The 21,090-nt window shown below is 40.6% G+C and overlaps 1 protein-coding gene across 3 annotated transcripts in view; it reads right to left on the bottom strand.

The window, feature by feature from the left end:
• SEMA6A (sema domain, transmembrane domain (TM), and cytoplasmic domain, (semaphorin) 6A) overlaps positions 1–21,090 on the bottom strand; it is a 143,854-nt gene that overhangs the window by 72,327 nt on the left and 50,437 nt on the right. For 2 of the 3 annotated variants that reach the window (XM_011972857.1, XM_011972858.1), the window contains exon 2: positions 153–290. In XM_011972857.1, coding sequence (XP_011828247.1) covers positions 153–252 — 100 coding nt within the window. In that variant the 5' untranslated portion in view covers positions 253–290. Of the gene's footprint in view, positions 1–152; positions 291–1,445; positions 1,453–21,090 lie in introns of all 3 variants that reach the window. The other variant, XM_011972859.1, reaches the window with a different exon arrangement.

Raw genomic sequence — 21,090 nt, 5'->3', positions numbered from 1 at the left:
ATTTGACTAGACTTGAATTATCCACCTTTGCCATGTACAGAGGACTAAGAAGTCACCTTTTCTATTTCATTTTTCATTTTTATTTTTTGCTAGGCCGATTCAGGCTAAAATGTTCTCAAAGGGAGACAGTGAGTGAGACCATGGGTACTTACAGTTGCCATGCGAAATACTGATTGGCTCAGAATCTTCTGGGAAACCAGCCCCAGCAAAGTGTAGCAGTGTGAAATATAGCAGCAAGGCTTCTGACCTCATAGTAGTTCAGCGGGGAGACTTTATTTCTCTACTTCACCCTGCCAAAAAGTGAAGAACAGATTTTTTTTTCCAAGTCAGCTTTGTTCAATGCCATAAAATGAAATACCCTTAAAGATAAATTCAAGAGAAAAAAAAGCTTCTGCTTTACATCTTCTACATGGTGAATTCGCTGATTTTTGTGTTTGGAACTTGTACCCGTTACCTACTGCCACCTCTTTCCCCATGCATCTGAGCCCTTTTGCAAAGTTTCTCCAATATGGGACAAAGAGCTTTGTTTCCTTTACCTGAGCCATCTTTAGGCTTTTATAGATGGCTATTGCACAATCATGAAACTCTGCATTCAAAATCACTCAGAAATTTGAGGTGATTGCCAATATCGAAAAATAGGAGATTTCTGATATTAATCTAGAGTTTTCAATTTCTTTGTAAAAATCAAAATACCTGCTGTACTGCCCTAAATGACAGTTTCCTTAGGCACCACGCCTCCACTTCCAACACACAGGTACAGACATGCACACGCACACACATACACACATCTATAACTCGTCCTCTTTACTAATTTCCATTACCTGCTTGACCCCTTAATTGAGATATTCACCCCTGACGTATGTCATTCTACAGTGACTTAGACATAAATAAATAAAATCACACAATTTATATTTAAAGAGAAGTAGGTAGATCCTTTCACACTCTAAAGATTACTACAAGGAGAATCTGAAACCGCATTCTGAAATGGTATTGTTGATTTAAAAAGTCGTATCTCTATATATTTTAGTCTCAATACTTCCTTGCAGTGAAATAGTAGTGAATAAAAATGTCAGATATACTGTTCTACCCATCTGTATTTTCTTGATGAAGCTCTTTATGTGCAGAAAAATTCTCCTAAATCTTGGAAATAAAAACAATCCCATGTGGGACTGCTGGATACAGTGAAAAAAAAAAAAAAGACTCATAATACGGTAAATGTCACTTAATTCTCAGGCATATTGCAAATAAGCATTGATCTATCATGAAAATTAATGTAAAATGAGGATGTCTTTTCATCTTTCCAGAGCAGTAAACTCTTTGAAGTAGCCTGCCAAAGATTATCTTTTTTGAACAAAGCTATTTTACAGTAATCCATCAATCATTTAAGATTTGTGTGTAGAAATGTCAAACTTAGTAACCTAGATGTCTTTGAAAGTTAATTTGGCAAACAAACTGCTAACTTAACGCTTTTTGGAACACCATTTTGATTACATACCTATGTCTCTTCTCTTCATGCCAAAAAAGTATTAATCAGTCCCAAGTGTTGCACTGTAACTTATAATTTCACAGACACAGCTGGGTCTTAAGCATTTCTTCAATTGAAAAGTGCACATTAATTAATTTGCTTTATCTTGAAAATCAAAGAGGGAGAGAGATTGAGAGAAAAGCCTAAACACTTCCATATCTCCATCTCTGATGTGTAGATTAAAATTAAACTTTAAATGATTACTTGTTCATAAGGGTGAACCATTACGAAGAGACATAAACATGTATTTATTAGACAGGTGAAAAGCAAGAGTCTATTCATTCATTTATTTGCCAGTTCTTCCTATCCTAGAGAATCTGAACTCAAAGGAAAGAAGCTCTGAAGTGCCCCGATTTGCTTCTCATGGCTCCTGTTCAGTACAGTATTAAAGGGGAGAAGTAAATCACAAAAGTAAGTAAAACATAAACAAGACACCAGTCAGCTGTTAGATTTTAGGAGAGAAAGCATCTGGCGGGAGGGGGCGGGGGCAGGGAGAACTGGCAACTTTTACCAGGAGCTCAAGAATAGTATTATACAGAAGCATATTGCCTCAGAGAATTTGTAGCATATAATGGAAGAAAAGAGGAAACTCAGAAGTCTGATTCTCATTCCTTTAGAAATGTTTAGAGATGTATGTATGCTTTGAAGGCTTAATTTTTCTTGACATGACAAATGAGTCTCCATCCTTCAACAACTGCATTCATCTTGGTACAAATGTCCTACAAGCTAACGAGACAATGTCCTGCTACTTTATTATATCCCCCAATTTTAATTTTTTCCATCTTAAGATTGCATGTGTCAAATGTGAAATTGTCAACCCCAGAAGCTGGCAGGAAGAGCAATGCATGCAGAAGAAATCTATTATGCAAGTCAATGGCTATTCTGGGTATCCCTGCAGCCAGCATCATGGCTGAGATATGTCATTTAAATATCTCCAGGTTTACAGCAGGGCTCTCTGCCAGGAAAAATAGCTGTTTTATATGTCTTTCTATCATTATATCATCAGGTAGTTAACATGTACATCATACGGGTGAAAGTGCTCTGGAAGTATTGGTTCATCTCGGTCAGTCCACGTGAACACTTGAAAATTTTCTTCAGTTGAAGTTTTGATGTATTATTCCCTTTCTACTCCATTTTGGGCCCTAACCCTTGTAAATATGTAGACAATAAATTTTCTTGTTGAAATGATTACTTTGCGGAGGGATCCCAATTCCATAACATTGTCATTTCTCATCCAAAGAATACAGGCTTAGGTCTGCTTCCTAAGATCACGCAATACAGACTTACACCAGCCCAGGAGAACAAAAACAAGAACTTAACACTGAGTTTATAAACCTCGAGTGAGCTGTGTTGCTGCAATTTAAGAGGCTGTTTAAGTCACTTTCAAAACTCTGAAAAGTGCTACCCACATGCAGCATATTTATAGGTATCTGCAAACATTTGTCGATTTCCCTGTCTGTGACTGTGCTTATATAGGCTAAATATAACTTAGACTTAAGCAGCTATTCAGAAAATTAGATAAAGGAGGACTGTCAATATAAGGATTCTAAATAAAAGCATTTACTTCATAAGTAAGCCTATTATATCTCAATTTTCCATCTACTTGTTTTAGCCTTTCACTCTTCTTAGCCTGAAGTGAAATGGCCTTTGTAAAACATACCACTACTACAAAGTTATAATCCTAATTTGCCCCAAACCCCCAAATTCACAGAAAACCTTAAGAGCATTCTTCATTTTAATAGCATCTGCTTAGTGAATTTATCAGGTCTATTTAGGTTCATCTGAAATTAATTTGTATTGACTATCTACACCCAAACAAAAATTTTTTTCACAATAATTTTTCCCTACAGTTCTTAAGCCCAAATTGGATCACAGAACTGTTATGTACAAATGGTGTTGTGATTATTGGTTGCCATGAGCCAAATGAACCATGCAGAATGCTAATTGGCCAGGAAACTAGCTTTCAGGTATTCCAGATTGAAGACGAAACAAAGGAGACCAAAAGAAGGACTGTCTGAAAACCCTGTGAATGCATTCATGCTGATAATTTTTTTTTAAATAATAAATTCTTTTCAATTACTAGAGCTTCCATTTATGCACACCCCTACCTCCCACACCCTTGATGTACAGCGGGTCATTGTGTCAGCCAAGCGTGAAGCCAAAGGGATGGCAGTGGAGCTGGAAATGATTACAAAGTCAGAGAATGAGTCCATCAATTGCCACATCTTACTTCTAATGAGTCAGTTTAATAAGCCACGAGGACTGGGAAGCCATGACAAGCGGACCCAGCCATAGTACTACTCAGGCTAACCCCTGACACTAGTTCTAATCCTCTGCCCAACTATCCTCCAAATTCTGCGCTGGAAAATTCTATGGGGGCTCACAAACTTGTAGTACCTGGCAGAAACTGACTCACAGAGAAGAAAAAACCTAAATTAGCAACACTGAGGGAAAAATAGAGGAGATTTAATAAACAACTCCAGATTTCTGACTTCTTTAAAAAAATCAGAGGTCGGGCTTTGCTAGTCCAAGTCCACCTGACAAAACTCTGGAGTTGAGCATTGGCTGTCCCAAATAGGACTCTCTGCAGTTGGAAACATTCCCACCCCTTCCCACTCTCTTAGGAGGCCTTTCTTACCCATTAACCTCATCTGCCTGCTCTTGAAGGCTCAGAGGGAACCTTTATGCTACCCAGGTACAGGACATCAACGCTGCTGCATGAGGTATTCTGTTTCTCTTGACCATCATCTGCAAGTGGCTGAACAGCCTTAGCAAGTGGACCATGTAGAACCCACTGTCTATACACACAAATTAATGAACATTGCTTGTTTTAGAGACCTGCTTGGGCTGCCCCACAAACTGTCTACATGTCCAGCTACAGCAAACGATGCATAAATGCTTGGTGCATCAAACTGCATGGAGGCCTTGACTGTGCGAATACAATTTGTGTCCGATTTGGTACACGTGGCAGCATCTTCCAGAATGTTGGCACACAGGGAACATTTTAATAATAAGGGATAGTGATGTGAAAAATAATATCTCTGGAAACTTGCAAATACAAAATGCTCTTAACAACTCCAAGTGTGGGCTTGAAATAAAGAGGAAATGATAATAGTGGCACTATTTTTCCATGAGGAAAGTCACTTACTACCACGTTTCAGTAATTCTTTTAAAAAGCTCATTTTCTAATATATGAAGTGCTAAAGATAACCAACAATTCCTGCTGTCATTAACAGAAGGAAGGGCACATTAATAGCGTTGACCCTGGGCAAGTTAGCCTCCCTAGCTCCTAGTTTCCTCACCTGTAAAAGGAAAGGATATGAAATGTAGTGGTCTATAAGATTCCTCTGGCTCTGTGATTGCACTGTTCTAAGTGATTCTGCCTCAGTGAAGAAGGGTGTCTCTCGGGGGGGGGGTGTGTGTGTGTGTGTGTGTGTGTGTCAGAGAGAGAGAGACAGCGCGATTAGGAAGGATGGTACAGGGAGTGGCCTGTCTCTGGGTCACGTTGTAACACATTCCAAGGCCAGGAACATCACCTGGAGAGATGAGGTAGGGGCAGCAGGGGGAATAAGGTGGCCCAGGCTGAGGCAGGGTGAGGTGCTGGACCTCCACACACCTTTCCTCTTTGTCCTAAAGGGCACTGGAAATGTAGCTGGGCTCTTGTTGTGTCAGCCACTCTCAGATCACCAAGGAGAGCAGGCAGAAAAAGTTCTCTGCAGTGGGGCAAGTGACCTTTCCAAAACAAACAGGGGAATGGGGCTCATTTTTCCCTCTACACTCTTTCCTGGTTGCTCCTAAGCAGCATGTGGTTTGGAAACTCTCGGGATAATCGGCATGTCAACGTGTGGTACCGTTTGTGGCAAACATGAGGGGTAGAACGAACTCTCTTCGATGCAGCTCTCACTGGACTGCAATAGGCACATCGTGAAAAGTGGTGAAAAGTTCATCAAGCAAGAACAAAGAAATCCCAGCCTGCTATACTGCCTAGTCTCAACTTCAGGACACAGTTCAGGTAGATAAGCAGTTCTAATCTGACCACAGAGAACACTGTTGTTACCATTTAGTCTTATTTAGACTTCAGTTGAGTTTTACACTAAATCTAAAATTTTCATTTTTATTAACTCAAGTTTTTGGACCTCATCATCTTTGTCTGTACAGTGTGACTGCCTCCAAAAGTCTAAATTGAAATTGATTTAAAAGCTCCTACATGAAATCAAACTACTGCAATAACATAGGAGAGCAGAAGAGAGCAGAGGGTGAAACCTGGGTTTTGAAACCCCTTTTCCCCCTTACTAGCTGGGACCTCTGGCAAGATGCTTAAGCTCCTTGAGCCTCAGTTTCCCCTTCTTTATATGGGTAATACAGTGTCTTGGAGACTCTCCATAGTCCTAAATAAATGTTTATTTATTCTTCAGCTAAGATACTAAAAATTACTTTTTAACAGCTTTTCTTGGACTTCCTTACAAAATTCTCGGAGAGGTCCTAGATTAGCTTCTAGTGTTCTAGTACTTCAGTGGGAGGAGAAGTCCCCTTCTCTCCCTCCCTCCTTCTCTCCCCCAACCCACTTCAAGTCACTGAGCTTCTTATCTCTGGAGATGGGCACTTGGAGAGGCTGGAGAGTCTGTCTTGGGAGTCACACAAACATTGTGTGGTTTTTAAAAAATGTAAATCATGGCATTCACAGTAATGCAAAGAAACACAATGATGTGGAAAATAAAGAAAGGACTGGGTGAAAGTGGGGGTTTACTGAGTATCTTCTGTGTGCAAGGTACACATGCCTATTACTTTATTGAAACATCACAGCAACCCAGAGAGAAAGGCCTCATTATCTCTGTTGTAAACACAAGAGTAAACTGCGATTCAGGGAGGTGAAGCAACATGTCTAGGCAGCACATAGTAAATACAGTTGTCCTTCAGTGTCTGTGGGGGATTGGTCCCAGGACCTCCCCAAAGATTCCAAAATCAGGGGATACTCAAGTCCCTTGAATAAAATGGTAGTTTTTTGCATGTAACCTATGCACATCCTCCTGTACACTTTAAATCATCTCTAGATTATTTATAATACATAATACAATGTAAATGCTATGTAAATCGTTGTTTCACTGTATTGCTTAGGGAAAAGCGACAAGAAAAAGAAGTCTGTAGATGTCCAGTGCAGATGCAATTTAAAAATATATATATATTTTCTATCAGCGGTTGGTTGAATCCACTGCTGTGGAACCCATGGATAGAAAGGACCAACTGTATTTACAGCACAGTAGTCAAAGGGTAAAGACAAAACGCAAAGCCAGGTCCGTAGAATGCCAAAGTTTATGTCCTTCCCAGGGCATTAAAGAAAAAGGAACAGAAGAAAGATTGGAAAGAGAAAGGTGCTGGCGTAAATGGAAACTGCACTTAAGATCATATATAGGCTGATGCATCTATGCTTATGTGGACGAAATGGCTGAAAGTCCCTAATGGCTTCAGTAATAAAAATCTATAAAGGGAGTACACAGTTGCTCCCAAACATGTAGGCATGCAAAGCCTCATTCCACTTTATGGCCCTGTGATTGCAGTCTTAAGGTGATAGAAAGATGCAAATGCTTCTCAACCAGTTTTAGGAGAAATTGATTCTCTCACGAACAACACTGTGTTAAGTGGAACCACTTGCCTGCTTGCAGCCTCCCTCAACCGTGATGTTTTAACATCAACACATCATAGAGAACAGTGTCAGTTGCAAAGGGTAAGAACAAAGTTGCCTGCTTCAGTAGCTGATAGGATAAACAGATGTGGACATATCTCAAGTCCATAAGGAACCTCTGTCCAGAGAGAGATGGGAAAGCAGGTGTTTGTGTTGAACATCCAGCTGGAAAACTGCTTCACAGTGACTGGAACTGCTGATCATACTTGCACCAGAGGAAAATTTAAAGAAGTAATGAGTGTTTAAATAGTAGGTATCCTTCACTGACCTGGACAGCTCTGTTTCAAGGACTGCAGCATTAGGAGGGTGCTGCTATCCACAGGATGCAGAGCTGGGTCAAAGAACACATCCCATTGTAATTAGAAACAACGCGGGCCCATTGATCCTGTTTGAAACCTTTACTGTACCCAGTTTGCAGGAACCATGAGGGCCACCTGTTCAGTGATATTTGCATTAAGATATAAGGTTCGGGCAAATGAGAAAAATAGCTCCAGCCTCTTAATAAACCATCCGGTCTTTCTTTCCTCCTCCTCTCAGCCATTAACACAGACATAAAAGCACCCATTTTGGAGGAAAAGGAAATGCCACAGACCTAACTTCAACACATTTTGGAGAGTGATGATGGCATTCAATGGAAGATAATAATAAATATCGACTGGGTGTAATAGATGTTCCATTTTAGATCTGAAACCACTATCACAAAAGCATAGAAAAACTGTGAATTCGTAAGTACTTCTAGAAAAAAATATCTTTTCGAAAAATAAAGGTTGGTTGTATACCTATTATCTTTTGAGGGAGAAGGCAAGTCTTGCCTTTCCGTTGATTCTTTGCTATGCCGGTTTTCTTTCTCTCTACCCACCACCCCCCACCCCAAACACACAGCCCCGAGCCAATGCACTTTACTTGGATGTTTATTGCACATTTATTGCACTTTACTTGGATGTTTCAGATACAGTCTCATGGCCCACTGGGCTCTAGTCATGACCTTAGTAGGCCTGAAAGTATTGTGGCAAACTATCTTCATCTCAGAAATCTGCAACAGTCTTAACCAGGCTTACTTATGGCATGCCCTAGCTTTTTGCTCTCTCCATCTTTGTAAACATTCTTTGTTGGTTTGTTGTTGGCTTAAAGGTGGCTACCTTTTTTTGAATTTTATTTGTAATTTTTGTGGGTCCATGGTAGGTGTATATATTTATGTGGTACATGAGATGTTTTGATACAGACATGCAATGCATACTAATCATATCACGGTAAATGGGGGTATCCACTATAAAGGCAGCTTTTTTTTTTGAGATGGGAATTTCACTCTTGTTGCCCAGGCTGGAATGCAATGGTGCGATCTTGGCTCACCGCAACCTCCTCCTCATGGGTTCAAGTGATTCTCCTGCTTCAACCTCCCAAGTAGCTGGGATTATAGGCATGCACCACCATGCCCAGCTAAGTTTGTATTTTTAGTAGAGACGGGGTTTCTCCATGTTGATCAGGCTGGTCTCGAACTCCTGACCTCAGGTGATCTGCCCACCTCGGCCTCCCAAAGTGGCCTCCCCACCACACCTGGCAAGGCACCTAATTTTTAACTCTTAATCTAAACCTTTAGTTTTAGAATTCTAGACCTGATTTTGTATAATTCCTCTGGAAAATTCTACTTAGATGTATGGCTTACTTGTAAAACTCACACAATATGTTCCCAGACTGTGATCATTACCTTCATTCCCAAACCTTCCTCTTGATTTTCGTTTTTTTTTTTAATTTCCAACTTTTATTTTGAATTCAGGGTACATGTGCAGGATGCTCAGGTTTGTTACATAGGTAAGCGTGTGCCATGGTGGTTCGCTGCACAGATCATCCCATCACCCAAGTATTAAGCCCAGCATCCACTAGCTATTCCTCCTGATGCTCTCCTTCCTTCCATGCCCTGCCCTCTGACAGGCCTCAGTGTGTGCTGTTCTTCCCCATGTGTCCATGTGTTCTCATCATTTAGCTCCCACTCAGAAGTGAGAACATGCAGTATTTGGTTTTCTGTTCTTGTGTTAGTTTGCTAAGGATAATGGCCTCCAGCTCCATTGATGTCCCTGCAAAGGCCATGATCTTGTTTCTTTTAATGGCTGCATAGTATTCCATGGTGTATATGTACCACATTTTCTTTATATCCAGTCTATAATTGATGGACAATTAGGTTGAGTCCATGTCTTTGCTATTGTGAACAGTGCTGCAATGAACATGTACATGCATGTGTCTTTATATCAGAACAATTTATATTCCTTTGGGTATATACCCAGTAATGAGATTGCTGGGCCTAATGATATTTCTGCCCTCTGTTTTTGAGGAATCACTACATTGTCTTCCACAATGGTTGAACTAATTTACACTCCCACCAACAAAAAGTGTTCCTTTTTCTCCACAACCTCGCTGGTATCTGTTGTTTTTTTTTTTACTTTTTAATAATAGCCATTCGAATTGGTGTGAGATGGTATCTGACTATGGTTTTGATTTGCAATTCTCTAATGATCAGTGATTCTGAGTTTTTTTCCATATTGCTGGCCACATGTACGTCTTCTTTTGAGAAGTGTCTGTTCATGTCCTTTACCCACTTTTTAATGGGGTTGTTTGTTTTTTTCTTGTAAACTTGTGTAAACTGTTTACAATATTGCTGAACTTGAACATGTGCTTCAGATGCAGAAACAAATGCCTCCTATAATTTGCTGAGGCCCAAAATGGTCACTTGCCAAATGTAGGACAGCTCAAAAGTGGCAAAGATGAGCGGCAGCTGAGAACTCCTGACTCCTCTTAGTGAGCTCTTTCCCTGCCTTACGCTACTTTCAGAAAGGAAGCCAGAATTCATTCATTTCTCCTTGGCTTGCTGCCTGATGTTCATTACTACCATTGTCTGATTCCCATCTTACCAACTCCCTGTTTTCTACTGGGAGGCTCTGTGTTAAGAGGATGGAGATAGAGATGGAAATGGCCCTTCCCCTTGCATCACCCCCAGGACCTCACTATTCAGTGGATGGTCCCCATAGCTTTTGCTCATTGTTCCAAAATAGAACACAGAAACAAATAACAATAATCTTTCAGAAAGAAATTATTACTCTGTTGGCAAGAATACCACCTGGAAGGTGAAGATGTTGCAGAGGTATGTAAGGTGGGATGAATGGCAAAGGCTTCTAGTTGGAGAAAGCCTTAGAGGGTTGCATGACTGTTCACTGTGGAGGGGGCAGGTGGGAGCCAAGACATTTCAGGTAGAAGGGCCAGGTCAAGATAGCAGGGTGTTAAAACAGACAACTCCATGCTTACTGGATTTGCAGACATCAAATTAGCCTATTTCATTCTTTGCTTAAGGAATTTCAAACATTTGTCTAAAGTAATGGATGGATTTTTTCCTTTAACTGAAAGTTTGGTTTAAAATATTATACCTGAGAATAAAGATTGTGTCTGATTACTATTTTTTCTAAGAATATGACAGAGAAGAAGGGGCGGGGGAAGCTCTGAAGTATAAGCTCAGAGTATTGGTATTTATTTGCTTGAGGTGTTGAGTATATGGGTTATTTTTGCATTACTCTCCCTAACTTTTTCTTTGTAATTATATTAAAAATGATGCACACTGCAAAAAATAATATGCCTGAATCCAAGCATTTTTCCTAGCCAGTAAAAAGATATCTGGAGAGTGACTTTAAAGGAGCAAACCAGAGATAATTTAGCAACTAGAGTTTTCCATATACCTTTGTCAAAGTCCTGAGAGGATTTAAACTAAAATAAAGCAATTGCTGAACTTTGACAGGACGACTCTCCCTAATAATTTCTCCTCTGTTTACTCTCAGTGTAGTTAATAGAAATAGAATCTCCCAGTCACAACTCTAACCTTACTGATCGCCAGTCTGCCTGGGATTGCTCAGGCTCAAACGGCTGCAGGAATGTGTTCTTTGCCCACTTTTAGAGTGGAAGTCGACTTCAAACGTGGCTCCCACAGAATTAATAACAACCTGTAGGTCTCTCCATTGAGCTCTGAATAACAGCCCCAAATAACAATGTCATCAGTCACGGATGATTTAAACTTTGACCTAACCCTATAAATCCTTACTGTTTTCTTGCTGTTTGTCAACATTTTTGGTAAAACAGTCTCACGATCAGGAAGAAAGTGAAAACACTTCCTTGAACTAAAATGTTGGCGTCAGGTCCTTTGGTGTTTGCTGCCTATGTCGCCTATGTCAGTCCTCATTGTATTTCCTGCCTCTTTCAATGAGCACCGATGCTTTCCCAGAACCCTGAAAGCCAAAAATAGAGTTTCTATTTGATTACAAGCTTCTGATTATACCAAAAGAGGCATAATATCATTTCAGGATCTGCTCCATAACCAAGCATGATATTTATGCTGACTGGTGCTTATTATCAGTAAAGTATCTGTATACACAATGGATTCTCTGTTTATCTATGTATGTCCAGACACATCGAGAACAGATATGATATGGAAGAATTGTATCTTGAATTTCCATAATTTTCCCACATTTTTGGGGAAATTCATTTCATTTATCCATAAAAAGCCTGCTTTATGTCTCAGTGAGCTAGGTGAAAATTACAAACCTACACGTTTAAACCTATTATTAAATTTGATAGATATTTCAGTTTTTTTCAGAAATTAATAATATCTTTATTGGCTTTGCTCATTTACTTTACATGTAAAAAGTGACTCATTAGCCTGGCTTGATATACTTAGCAAAATAACATAGGTGTTCTCCAAAGGCAGTTTATCAGTTCGCATTGTGGTGGAGAGAAGACCATTCACTAGGTGCCTCTTCCCAAACCAGAGTCAAATCTAGGATGTACCACCCCATAAAATGTTCATTTGCTTTTAATGTGAAATCCTACCTTCAGAATTAATAATTATTCCCAAACATCCTGAAAATATGCTTCCTTAGAGAAATGAACGTAAATTCTAGGAAATTATGGGTTTGTTTGAATGTCTCTACCACTTGATGACTTGACTCCTTACACAGGTGACTTCAGGGTCACTGCACAAACAGAGCAGTTCTGTTCTTTGGGAAGTGGTTGAGCGTACTGAGGCAGCATCTGGAGGAATCATTTTGGTGTTCATTGTTTTTGAAGTCTGCCCTGAGGCTCCTTAAGTTTAAAGAAAAATACGATTTGCCATCCCCTGTTTCTCTAGATCTGGATGAGGCCAAGTTCATTTCGGGAGTACAGGTACACAATTTCTTATCTGCAATTACAAACAAAACAAAAACAAAAACCCTGCAAATCAAAATGTTTTTTCTACTCATTGTGTGACAAGCTTGAGTTGGCATGAGACTATTTGTAGTCCGTATTTATCCCTCTTAGAATGAATATTTATACATTTTGCTGCAAATTATGAATAGGTATGATTATTAGATATTGCCCAGACTCCACTGGTGTATGTGTCCCATGTTACTTTTCTAAAATCTAAACAACTTAAAATTCTGAAACATATGTGACCCAAGGGTTTCAAAAAAAAAAAAAAAAAAAGATTGGGAAACTACATGCCTTCATTCTTGAAGAGATTAAAAACAGGATAAAAAGTGATGGAGACAGGAAATCCTTGAGAGTAAATTCTCAACACTGGTTTTGCTAAAACGAGAATGTCTCTTAATTATCCCACAGTGTGTTGTGAAGTTCTCACAGAATTAAAAAAAAAAGTAATCTGATTTCACGTATTTTTAAAAGTGTATGTCATATCATACTTGCAAGAATAATGCAGAGATGAGGAATTGCTGACTGAGTTACTTATTTTTCATTTCCTATGTTCTGGGCTTATGATGACAGTTTTCCAGGCTCCTCTCCAGACAAGGGACCAACAAGGACAGACTTCCACAAAATAAGTGATGTTCCCAGAGCAGATGTAATCTTGGTAGCAAGGTCTCAAAGCCTCTCATGAGTAAGTGACACCATCCAGAAGCCGCAGAAGTGACTGCCTCCCCAGGCTCAGCAACCGCTCCTCCTGAGGGAGCTGCATTTCTTCCCATCTGATAGCCAACTACAAGGGAGTCAGCACTCCTTCCTCTCTCTGTAGCAAATAGATGCACTTCACAGGCTTTTTGTGCAGTTGGTGGTGGTTTCTCCAAAGGATATTCCATGATGTCAGAGCCTGTAATCACTTTCTCCCCAATGGAAATGCCTGGTCATGGCATTTTCCAATCCCTGGCATCAGAAGCAATTGTCAGCGGGCAGTATCTGCCCTCTGCTTTGTTACATGTCCCTGCCTTTAATTTTCAAATACCTGTAACTTTCTTTTGATAAATAACCCCAGAAATGTAGGGATTAGATAATAAAATGAAGAATTTGGATTTCTGGAATATTTGGGGAGGACAACTGTTATCTTGGACAACAGGTAGGGGTGGTAGAAAAGGAAGACAGACTCTCTCCCATTCCTCTCTGAGGTGCCCTCCACTCGCTGTCCCTCATCTTTCTTTCTCCCCAAGTGGCCATTGGGCGTCAGACAACAATGTAATCAATTTTAAGTCTGAAATAAAATGGAGGCAAATGGTTAATAGCAGATAACTTGGATATGAGGTTAATTACTGCAATCCAATTATCAGGAGGGAAGACAGCACATGAATATCACCAATTAACCCCTAAATCAAATTTTAAAATCACCATTCCCATAATTAATAGCACAGCAATCACTATAATTACCATCTCTGCCACACCAGAATAAGGAGGAAAAGTGAAATTATCCAATAAGCTTGAGTGTGACAAGAAGAAACCAAACTAAAGTGCTGAGGTCAGACAAAAGAGAGGGGATAAATCAGAGAGAAAGTGAGTGTGAGACACACACCCAGCCTTGCTGGCATGCCCAGGTGTGTCACTCTAGCACAGCACAAGGATCGCTGCCCGTGGGTGCTTGCCTTTCTTTGGGAGGAAATGGAGGCATGGAAAATGGATAAACGTCTCTAGAAGCTACTTAGCCCTGGTTAGTGGGAAGCATAGAGGTCCACCTGCATCATCCGGGCTTTCACTGGTAAGGATTTCAAGGTCTGAGCCGTGAGAAGGAAAAGACACAGCTATGGAACACATGGAGAGGAATAACACATGAACGTCTTTCAAAGAGGAGATTCCCCAGGTTCACTTTGAATAACTAAAAGACCAAGTCAGAATAATTTTCTTCTCAAACACAATATTTTTCATATTTGGTTAATATAGTCTTCATCTCTCCAAAGAGTTAAAAAAAAAAAAAAAAGTCATTCTAAAGTGTTATGCAAGAATAGGCAGATGTGTTCTTCACATATCTATTTAATCAGCTCTTTCCAGCAGCACTAAGGCATGAAAGAAAGGTTGAGTGTCCTCCAGAATCCTCAATGAGGGGAGAGCAAAGTACTGTGTGGAGCTCCAATCTTGCAAGATTCTCCAAGCTGGGACACGGCTCCACGACTTGAAAGTAAGGGAGCTAAGGACACTTCCTCCATTCCCACACAAAAGGTACATTTGAGGAGTCGTTATCAATAATTTTTCCAGTTTTTTTGAAAGTAACTCTATTCCAAAGGAACATTGCTTTTGTACATCACAGGTTACCTTTCTAGTGTCTGGGGAGGTACAAGCAAGAATATGAGATGTGAGAAAATATCGTACAAGTGTGTAGGCATTGAAAGGATGTTCCTTTCACTGTTCAATTAAACCCAGAAATTGCTTTTGTTAGTAATTTTCCTTTACTTGTTCATTTACTCATTGAATTCAGTCACTTTAGAAATGGCTGTTTCTAATACGTACAAGCAAGGCACTGTGCGGGAACAGTGCGGATATTGGGGGCATGGTCTCAACCATGGATTCTGCCCTTGGGGAGTCTCCAGACCACTGCAGACTATACATAAGCGGCTAAAACGATGGTGTGCATACACACACACACACACACATTATACATATAATACATACTTACATTAAACACTGTGAGTTAAGAGGACCAAGAGACATAATATCCAAGTATGAATTCTATTTCCAAAGCACATGCCAAATCTGCCCACTTCCCTACGTTCTATCTACAATCCTCTTAATCTAACCTAACCTCAGCTCCTGCCTCATTATGACAATAGCTATCTACTTAATCTTTCTACTTCCACTTGGCCCTCCTTCAATTTAATCTCCACACAGCAACCAATGGTCTTTTAGAAACATAGATCATGTTATGTCCTCCCTTCCATAAAACCTTCCAGTGGTTTCTTAATGTATTAACAACAAAATTAAAACCCTCTGTTCTGGGCACAAAAGGCACCACCCAACTGGTTGACCCCATCATGTTCCATTCCACAATTTCCCACTCTGTTCCAACTCCTGTGCCTTGCTTTCCTCAAATGCACAAGCTCTCATTCCTGCCTCATGGACTTTCTGCTCTCTCACCTTGGAATGATCTTTCTTCCAAGATCATAAAATGTCACTTCCTCAGACAGGCCTTCCCTGAGCCCCCAAAGCAACCCAATGCTTTTTTTTTTTTTTTTCATCATTTTATTCTACATTTCTGCAATGGATTTGTTCCCAGTTGATATTTTCACATTTATAGTATTACTTGCTTTTGTCTGTTCCTCCCCTCCACTAGAATGTAAGCTCTGTGTGGGTAAATTTGTCTTATTAATCACTGTATCCCTCCCATTCAAGAACAAAGTCTAATGTACAGTAAACTCTCAACAAACATTCATTAAATAGTGAATGAAGCTCTAAAAAAGAATATCAGGACAATTTCTGAAAAATCAGTACTAAAACAAGGAAAAGGGGAGATGCAAGGGGCGGAGACTGGCATTTTCAGATATCTGAAGAGAAACCTAGAGGACAGTTGTGAGGGTAGACCTAAGATCAATGCGTAGTAACTGTAAAGGTGATTTCTGCTCAAAATAGGGAAGAATTTTCTAGCAGCCCCATAACACACACATGGACTAGCCTACCTAAGGGGATGGGGAGGCCAGATGAGTGCTAGGGCAGAAGGAATACTCTCCAGGAATTTAGACATAGGTTGCGGGGCTGGACCAGACAACATTTAGGGTCCCCATGGAGAACCTGACTGCCTATGGTTCTTGGATCCTCTGACAAGTCTTTCCTCCCACATAGTGAGGAAGTACTGTTCAGAGCAGGAAGCCACAGATGGTCCAGAAGGATCCTGTTGTGGACTCAAACTCTTGCTGGCAGCTGCTCCCAGGGCTCTGTTGTTGTAATAATGTCCCTGGAATCAAAAGACCAAAAGAAAGTCCTCAGGCTTTGGGCAATCCTCATTCCTTGTCTCCTAGTTTGACCAAATTGTATAGGATATAGGTCTACAGCCAAAAGCATTTGCAAGGAGACAGATGGCAAGAACCTAATGAACGTCATGGGCAATGACAGAAAGCCTCTAGGGGTGAGGACATCCAGCATCTATACAGCTCTACCTCTTTTTCACTCTACAAAGCCCAGAGGTCTTGAGCGTGGAGCACAAAGTGAAGCTCTGGTTGTGTGGCCTTCCTGGGAATGTCAAGCACTGGCTTGTTACTAAGGCTCGCTTGCCAATGACACACAGACCCCAGGAGATGGTTTAACTCTACTCTTGTCTCAAAGCCCTTCCCAGTGACTCATAACTTTGACACCAGAACAGCTGGGCCAGCCAGCAGGAAAGAAGACATACAGATGTAGCTGGCTGGAATTTGAGGGGTAACGGGGCTCTCCGCTGTGCAGTCAGTCTAGTATCCTGCAGTGGGCTACAGACTGTGGAAGTCTCCCCCTCTGCAGACAAGTTGTGGGTGGGGACATTGGCTCTGTCATGACCGTCTCTCATCCTACAACACATGTGTGTTTAGAATAGAAAGCACTGCAGCTCTTCCTCAACGGCAACTTGGGGGACGTTTTATTTCTTTTGGGAATATTAGATCCTTGAGCCAATCCATCTGGAGAAGGTATGAGAGAGAGTACTCTGGCCAGAACATACCATCTACCCAGATGTCTCGGCTTAAAACCGAGCTCAAATGAGAGAATGTGTGAAAGGCTGAGAAGTTAGAGGGGTTAGGGAAAGAAATGGATCATTTTTGTTTCTGATAAAAACATTTAAAACAAAGATTGACTGACTGCCCTTCCACTAACATAAATTTAGATTCGTTGATTATTCACCAGAAAAAAAGTATGAAACATATATGTGTAAAATCCTCACTAGAAATGGCTTGCTTAGGCAACATTGTGCACATTGAAGGTACTTATTAAATATTTGTTGATTTTGATCCAAATAGCTTTGGGTATTTTTAAATATCAGTGCATTGAGTACCCCAGTGATTGTAAAGGGGGTTATTTTTGTTAATGAAACTTGAAATACAAGCCAAGACTGATTGATTTTTTAAAGTGTTGTGAATATTGCAGTTCTCATACATAAGCAACTAGTAACAGTGTCTCTGAGGGAGGAGGACTAGGAGGTCAGATTTGGGTAAGAAACTCACTTTTTATGTTGTACTCTTTTATGTTTTATTGACAATATTTTTCTTGTGCATGTGTTTCTTTTTTAGAACAAAATAAAACTAGTTACTATTTTTTAAACTCTTTGCCTCTAGAGACAAACCTGGAGCTTAGACCTACTGATAACCTGCCAGTTCCCACTAAACTAGAAAGAAAAAAGGATTTTTCCCAGGATCCCATCTCTTCCCAGTATGGTCAGCCAATAGTAATATTCTGGAGTACAGGATGCGGGTGAGGGAATTTATAGGCATTGTGGTGTCAGTAGTGATAATTCTAGTTGATCTGTGACGCAGATGGATGTATATGGCGGCTGGTGGTTTACACAGCACTGTAAACCTGCCTGCGTGCCATATGAATGGCTGTCTAATTTATTAGCTTTCAAATAAAAATGTAGCAAACTCAAATTGAGAACGCAATGAAGTCTAACAAAAAGAATCAGATGGGCTCAAAGCAAATAACCTTCATATTTTTTATTCTATTTTCTATAAGTGGGATTCCAGTACTGCAGATGGGAATCTTTTCTTCCCCCTCTTCTCTATCTGCATGTTGATTTCTGGGCTGCCCCCATGTTCTCTGGCTTCACTGGCCTTTCTTCCTGTTCACTTCCCACGGCAAAAGAAGCCCAAATGCTGCTTTTGAAGCGTCCCCAAAGGACACCTGACATTTTAAAAGCTGAATGAGTGTCCTCCTCTGGGACAGTCATCTTAGACCATCTCATAATGACTGCTCCCAGAGAAGACAGGAGATTGACTAAACTAGAGAGAAAAAAAGACTTTATCGGGAGAGCGAGGAGGGCAATGTGGAGAGGTGCCCACTGTGCAGGGATGTGATCAATGAAAGCTTCCTCCATCCCATCCCAGTACCCTTTCTGGGAGGTGAGCTGCACATGACCGCCTCCTCTTTTCTCTTTTTATTCGTTTATTCAACACTGAGCTAAGCGCTAAGAAAGGAGCAAAGGCACGCTTCCTCCTTTTTTGGTTCTTCTTCGCCTCAGAGCCGAGTCTATTTCGACCACTTTGAGGTTGCTTTTCTCACCGAGTGGGTCACATTATGCTTTTTCTCTTGGGGTTTAAGGTTTTACTGGGGTGGGAGAGAGCAGTTTCTTTTCTTTTTGAGACAGGGTCTTGCTCTGTTGCCCAGGTTGGAATGCAGTGATGCAATCTCTGCTCACTGCAACCTCCACCTCCCAGGTTCAAGCAAGTCTCCTGCCTCAGCCTCCCAAGTAGCTGAAGCTACAGGCACGCGCCACCGTGCCCAGCTAATTTTTGTATTTTTTGTAGAGATGGATTTCATCATGTTGCCCAGGCTGGTCTTGAACTCCTGCGCTCAAATGATCCACCCGCCTCAGTCTCCCAAAGTGTTGGGATTACATGCATGAGCCACTGCACCCAGCCTACACAGCAGTTTCGGATTCCAAACTGGACTCCAGCTTGAACCTTGGAGGCAGGTGGCACCCACAGGAGTGTGCATGTTCTCTTGCCCCACTCCACCAGTACGTGCTGCTCTATCCATAACCAAATGCAAAAGTACATATAAAGCTGTAAGTATAAACCAGTGCTTTCCAAACTTGACTGCACACTGGAATCACCTAGAGAGCTTCAAAAATTAAAGATGCCTGTGTTCCACACCCAGAGATTGTGACGTAAGTGGCTTGGGTGTGACCTGGGCTGTGAAAAGTTTAGTAGACCCCCAGGTGATTCTAGTGAGTAGACAAGTATGGGAGCCACTGATACAAATACAAATGGCATCCATATTACAATCTTAATCCCTTCCATTTCAGTGCCTTCAGCCACAGCCCAAGAATATTAACCATGATTCAAAGACCTTTACTTGTGCCAGCTGCATGGAGTGGCTTTAAAAATATCTAAGTTTATTTCATGCCCACCTACCCTCATGCCAACCCACTTACAGAATATAATGTAATCCATTAAAAATTACAGGGAGCCATACAGAAACTTCTTTTCCAGCATGGGGCGTGCAAAGTATTTCTAATGCAAACACAAACAATAGGTATGTTTTCTTTTATGACAGGGTTGAAATAAAGCAGACCTAATTATCCCACCCAGATGCTATGGAGAAGAAGCCGTGTTAATACTGCATGAGGAAGCCTATCTCCCAGTCTTATCAAACCCACTTTTCTCTTCAACTGTGCCCTGGTAACCTGGGAAATATTATAAATTTTGATTACTGATTGCTGCATTGCTAGTAACTGACTATTTATCATCAGTAGCTGGTCACCAGTGTCAGTCCAGACTTAATTATCTCAGCTGAAGGGAAAGTAACCCCATGAAAGAATTGCTTTCCAATTAAAGCAGAATGGAATATATGATTTGTCTCTCTGACGATATCCAATTCATACTCCTTTTCATGTTATTTGTATTGTCTTCTTTTCCTCATTACAAGCTCAGAGTTGTGAATCTTAGGTTCCCTAGCCAGAAACACATAAATATCAAGAGGGCAGCTGCCAGACCTCTAAAAAAAAATCATGAACAGTCACCACCAAAAACATAACAGTACTTACAGAGTTTCCACTAGCAAATGCTACACTTAGGGTTAAAGACATCTTTCAACATACCATTTATTTTCACAGGTTCCTAACCTCCTATAGAATGTGTGTATAATTACATGGGTATGTATACACACACACACACACACACACACAATTTTTAGAGTTTATTCTTTAGGGGTTAGGATCAGATGCTCTATGCTGTGTTATAGCTATTGGGTCAATGACAAGGAGACAAGGAAACCATTTTTCTACTAGCGCAAGTATTTTAGGTAAAGATCTAGGCAATGGCATCTCTGAACTCTTCATTTTTCTTATCTTGTTTTTGCCATTAGTTTGATATTTATTTTGCATGTCTGCCCATTTGCCTATCTAGACAATTCTTTACTCCTGGAGCAAGGACAAAAGTTTATCTTATCTGTGACTAACTCAACCCTGATCACTTTGTAAACATGGCCTTTGAAGTCTGGGTTGTTTAAGAAAATATTTATTGAGCACCTACTGTGTGCCAGGCATGCTCCTGGCACTGAGTATTATCAATGAACAGAAGAGGTCTCTGCTTTCATGGAGCTGATATTCTAGTGGGCTTCCACCCTAGTCCTTCCATTAGTGGTCAAGTGGCCTTGGGTTATTTAATCTGTGTAAGGCTCAGGTTTCTCTGCTCTAAAGTGGGATAATGATGCTTTCCCTTCATACAGCTGTTATTAGGATAAAAAGCTCCTGGCCCATGAAGAGTGATTTAATTAAGGTAAGCTTCCATTTTGTTCTCAGTCCCCTGTATCCTTGGGGTTGGCACTGGGAAACTCAAAGTATCCTCACCTTTCAGCATTGTGAATTTTGTATGCTTGTTTCCTATACCTATACGCCATCACTTGTTTCCTAAAAACATTTTCTTACTGTAGCTCCAATTTCCCCCTGTCCTCAAAACTTCCCACCCACAGCCTTCTGTGTCTTGCA

The sequence above is a fragment of the Mandrillus leucophaeus genome, unplaced genomic scaffold (genome assembly GCF_000951045.1).
Source record: "Mandrillus leucophaeus isolate KB7577 unplaced genomic scaffold, Mleu.le_1.0 Scaffold131, whole genome shotgun sequence".
In the NCBI taxonomy this organism is placed as follows: Eukaryota; Metazoa; Chordata; class Mammalia; order Primates; family Cercopithecidae; genus Mandrillus; species Mandrillus leucophaeus.
Note: the sequence above shows the minus strand (reverse complement) of the source record. Positions and strands in the feature narration are given on the sequence as shown.